The 5,055-nt window shown below is 35.0% G+C and overlaps 1 protein-coding gene across 1 annotated transcript in view; it reads right to left on the bottom strand.

The window, feature by feature from the left end:
- LOC107677925 (STE20/SPS1-related proline-alanine-rich protein kinase) overlaps positions 1–5,055 on the bottom strand; it is a 71,433-nt gene that overhangs the window by 57,316 nt on the left and 9,062 nt on the right. Inside the window, exon 2 of the mRNA XM_016472993.1 lies at positions 1,477–1,589. Within this exon, the coding sequence (XP_016328479.1) occupies positions 1,477–1,589 (113 nt within the window). The remainder of the gene's footprint in view (positions 1–1,476; positions 1,590–5,055) is intronic.

Below are 5,055 nucleotides of genomic sequence, written 5' to 3'. Positions count from 1 at the left end.
GTGTGTGTGTGTGTGTGTGTGTGTGTATGATTACAGTAGGGAAAGCGCACTCTATGAGAGAAGCATGAAGTATGTGTGTCTCTGACATTTTTGAAAAACTAGGGCAGTCAAAACTGAAAATGTTGGCTAATGATTAATTACTACACAGATAATTGTGATTAATGATTTATTGACTTACACATGCACATTAAGAAGTCATTTATTCATTCAAAATCATTAAATGTGAAGTGTTTGTTGAAGAAATTAATTTTCTCTGTGAGAAAATGATTTTTAGTGCAAATTAAAGAAAACTTTTTAAGACTTAACTTTTTAAGATTAAACAATATTATATGCTTCAATAGAAGCATTAAGTCAGGATGATTTCAAATTGATTGTTTAAATAAATTAAAAATATTTATTCATTTATTTCTAATATAAAACTTTGCAGAGAGTTTAGAGGCAATTGTCCAATCCCACAAATCATTGAGAATGACATAAGAGAATCAACCAATTTTTACATTTGTATACACTACATTCAAGTTTGGGGTTGTTAAGATTTTTATTTATTTAATTTTTTTAATGTTTTTGAAATAATATTTTTTGTTTTTGTTCACCAAGGCTGCATTTATTTGATCAAGAATACAGTAAAAACAGTAATATTATTATTACAAATTACAATTCAAAAAAGCTGTTTTCTATTTGAATATATTTTAAAATGTAATTTATTCCTGTGATGCAAAGTTGAATTTTCAGCATCATTACTTCAGTCTTCAGCATCACATGATCCTTCAGAAATCATTCTAATATGCTGATTTGCTGCTCAGGAAACATTTATTGTGATTATCAATGTTGAAAGCAGTTGCGCTGCTTAACTTTTTGTTGGAAACCATGATTTTTTTTTTCAGGATTCTTTGATGAATAGAAATGTCAAAAAACAATGTATCTAAAATAGATATAATTTGTAACATTTTAAATGTTTTTACGGTTACTTTTAATTTAACACATCTTTGCAAAAAAAAACACTAATTTCTTAAAAAATAAAACTTACTCTAAACTTTTAGAGACATTTAGCTTTACATCACATGCTCATCAATGAAGAAAGTAATATTACGGAGAGAGGAGATTCGTTTCTTAAAAACATGCAGTCACCCATTCACTGCAGAGGATCCAACGATGAGTAAGTCATATAATGCTAAATTTCTCCAAATCTGTTCCCATGAAGAAACAAACTCATCTACATCTTTCATGTTTAATTTTTGGGTGAACTACTACTTTAAGATTATTGTTAAATGCCTATGATGAAAACGAATGGGGAAAAATGGAACCAAAAGATGTTTGTCCAATGTCTGCCCAGCCCAGTCAGGCTGCTCAAAAAAGCTAATTGCAATTTCCCTGTAACTAATTGCATTTCCATGTAATGTGTGCATGTTTACATGCATATGCATGTGTATGGCAGAATCTGCATGAGTACAAAGCTGTTTTTATGTTGTTCCTCACCAACAGCTCATCCATGCTGGTCTGGCATTTCTCCAGGTTGATTCTCTTGATGGCCACACGCTCCTGTCGAGGGCTACAAAGCGCTGCCTGGACGACTGCTGTGGCTCCGCTACCTACAAAACACAGTGTACACGTCTCTAATGAACAAAGCGCACGGTGTGTCAAAGACATTATTCTAAATGAAAGGCAGACAGTAAACATGCCCTCTGGAATATAAAAGCTTGTGCACAGCAGGTGCAGCTGATCATATGATGTGCTTATAGGATTGATAACAGACGTGTGTGACGCTGTGATAAGTAGCTTTACTGTAAGAGAGACAAATTGCATGCAAGTTGTTATTTCTAAATCAATGTATCTAAATCAATTACAATTTAAATTCAAATGTAAATTTGTATTTTCAATTATTAGCATGATGTAAATATTATTTACACAATGTTGTGTTGTGTGTGTGTATATACAGTATATATATGTGTGTGTGTGTGTGTGTGTGAGAGAGTGAGTGAGTGAACGAAAGAGACAAAAACAAAGCCAGAAATGTTAATAAAATAATACATTACATTACATAATGCAAATATATAATATAGTATTTTATGATATATTATACGGTAATTATATATACTACCATTTAAAAATTTGTGGTCAATAAGATTTTAAATTACTTTTTTTTTTTTTTTTTTAACAATGTGTTTATTTGATCAAAAATAGAGTAAAAACATTAATATTGTGAAATATTAAAACAACTGTTTTCTATTTGAATATATTTTAAATGTAATTTATTCCAGTGATGCAAATCTGAATTTTCAGCAGCCATTACGGCAGTCTTCAGTGTAACACGATCCTTTAAAAAACATATTAATATGCTAATTTATATATTAGTTATTATTGATTATGGATATTATCTGATGAATAACAGAAGTGGTTATTTCGCCTATTCAGTTGCAAAAATCTGCTGACAGCCTTGGGCATAAAATCAGTTTTTTTTTTTAGCGAGTAAATATTATGCAAAAAAAACCTAAACGTGATTAAATTAAATTTAAATTCATCAATTTGTGTGCATTTTATTTGCAATCATTTGATTCTATTTAATCCAGTTGCAAGGAAAAGTATTTGAACCCTTGGATTTACCATGTAAATTTGATCTAATCCTCAATCAACTCATCAGGAATAGACAAACACAGTCTGCTTAAGCAAATACCAATACAAACTACTTCATTTCTTTACAAACACACACTGCGTGAGTGGAATGAGTATGTGAACCCAATTGGCCTTTCTTTGGCAGCATTAACCCAGAGCAGAGCATGCCTATAGGAGAAATAGGCAGCCGCCAAGAACGACAGCACAGTCAGGCCAGCAAAAAGGAGAGAGATTTAATTTTTATTTTATTTTATTTTATTGGACATTCATTTGGAATTACTGCACTCATAAGAACACGTTATCACCCCATTATTCTAATTCTAATTTAACTCCCACGCCGCCACCACTCCACTTTCAGAGCGGCATCTCTACATGCTCTTCAATATTCTACATGCAAAGCACACCGATGTACATCCAAAAATGTCATCAAAATGAATAAATCTATCAGGAGATGAATACAAAACACTTTTGCTGCTGGTGATGACTAAAGAGTGTTAAAGCTCGACACACGCTTCTGAAAAGTACGCTTATGATGTGTACAAGTGTGTGTGTGTCTGAGAGAAAGCGAGGGAGCAATGGCGGAGGGTGAACCAACTCCAGAGTAAGTAAAAGTAGTCTAGTGTAATCTATTTAATACGCACATCATGAACCCATCTTTTTAGGCAAGTAGCCTACCAGATATGGGTGTCATGTCATAAAATATTTTTTATATGACTAAATTTGTATTTAACAGAAGCTCAATTAAATAAAGCATTCTAAGTTACAAATTATAACCCTTTCAATTTCAAACTGTGAAAAATGTATACTGTAGCTACACAGAAAGCGAGCAAAGAACATATACTTGAGCAGAGAACATTATCAATGACTACACTGTGAAAGGAATCTCTTACATCGTACGTACATCTGCACTTTGTTGTTTATGATAAGAGAATTCGCAATGAGATGAGAGATTGCAGAATTTAGTCAGCGAGCACTCGCACTCAACAAAACTCTGATTGGTCACTGCATTCATAAAATCAACAGAATCGTGTGTGATCGATTAGAATGTGAAACGCTAGGCATGGGCCGATTACCGGTTTCAAGGTATACCGCGATTTGAAAATTTCAGTTTCAAAACCGCTAATATTTTCCGTTATACCGTTCCTGCGGTATGCTCTGTTTTTCATGTCTCCTCAAAGACTGAAAGTGTAGGAATCCCTCAGGTTGAGTGCAGTGTAGAGTAACACGACCCTCCTCCTCCTGTTGGTGCGAGTGAGCGGTCAGTCACGTGTGTGTAGGATGGCCAAACTTAAGGAGCTTCCCCTGGAACTTACGCGATCGGCAACCGGACGTTTTTTGTCTTATTGCAAGCAACTCGTCTCTGTTCTGGACTTGAACAAAATGTAATTTATGTGAAAAATATGAAGTCTGTAAACGCCCGTTAACACCGGCCAGAGTCGTTGAAGACGGACACACAGAGAAAAATACTGTAGCAGGCAGATCACTCACTGTTCATGATGCACGAACTATTGGAAGAAAATCCTCAATATTGATTTGGGGGTTTATATGAATGTGTTTGAGGGGAACTGACTGTCTTCAGAAAAGTTTACGTGGTATTTTCTTTTCATCTGGTCTCTGTATAGTTCATGTTAAAGCAGTGTTTCAGCGCAGTGCTGCTTTGTTTACAGCGTAACCAAGGAAAAGCCGTATGCGGTGTTCCAGAAGCGCCTCCTGCTGTCAGAGAGTGAATCTGATGGTGCGTTCAAGTCATGTCGGATAGATCGTATTTACGAGTTGAACGCATATGAACACCACCACAAAGTCGTTATTACGAGTGGGAAACTCAAAATTTTCTTTAAGCCCCGAGTTTCCGAGTTAGGGGCGTGTCAATGAGAAACATGGCGGAATCGATGGTTGCAACTGTAGTTGACGGTAAATTTTTGTTTAAATTGATAGTTTAGTTGTCCTATAAACTTAAATTGGTCATGTTCTTGTTACGCAGTTAGTTAATGAAATCCAAGTAAAAAAATGCTATCATGTTTGCACCTATAGGTGAAAAATCTTTTGATTTGCCATGTTGCATGTTTTAAAAATATTAAAAACGCAAAACACACCTGATGCGAATTCTTTGCTCTTCATTTTCTATAAGCAATAGTTAACAGACCCTGTTGTATTTTCTTGTAATCTATTAAAAGAAGGTACACTGCCATCTTGTGCCGACTAAACTGACATGAATTTTGCTTCAGGTTATCATACCGTCAAAATCTCATACCGGCCCATGCCTAGATGCAACATGAGCATATCTAAATTTAATGCTGCAATTAAACTTTTGGGGAATAGGGGAAGTCGTGGCCTAATGGTTAGAGAGTCAGACTCGTAACCCAAAGATTGCAGGTTCGAGTCTCGTACCGGCAGGGATTGTAGGTGGGGGGAGTGAATGTACAGCGCTCTCTCCCACCTTCAATA

Source organism: Sinocyclocheilus anshuiensis, unplaced genomic scaffold (genome assembly GCF_001515605.1).
Source record: "Sinocyclocheilus anshuiensis isolate Anshui unplaced genomic scaffold, SAMN03320099.WGS_v1.1 scaffold164, whole genome shotgun sequence".
Lineage (NCBI taxonomy): Eukaryota > Metazoa > Chordata > Actinopteri > Cypriniformes > Cyprinidae > Sinocyclocheilus > Sinocyclocheilus anshuiensis.
This window is presented reverse-complemented; position numbering and strand designations above follow the sequence as displayed.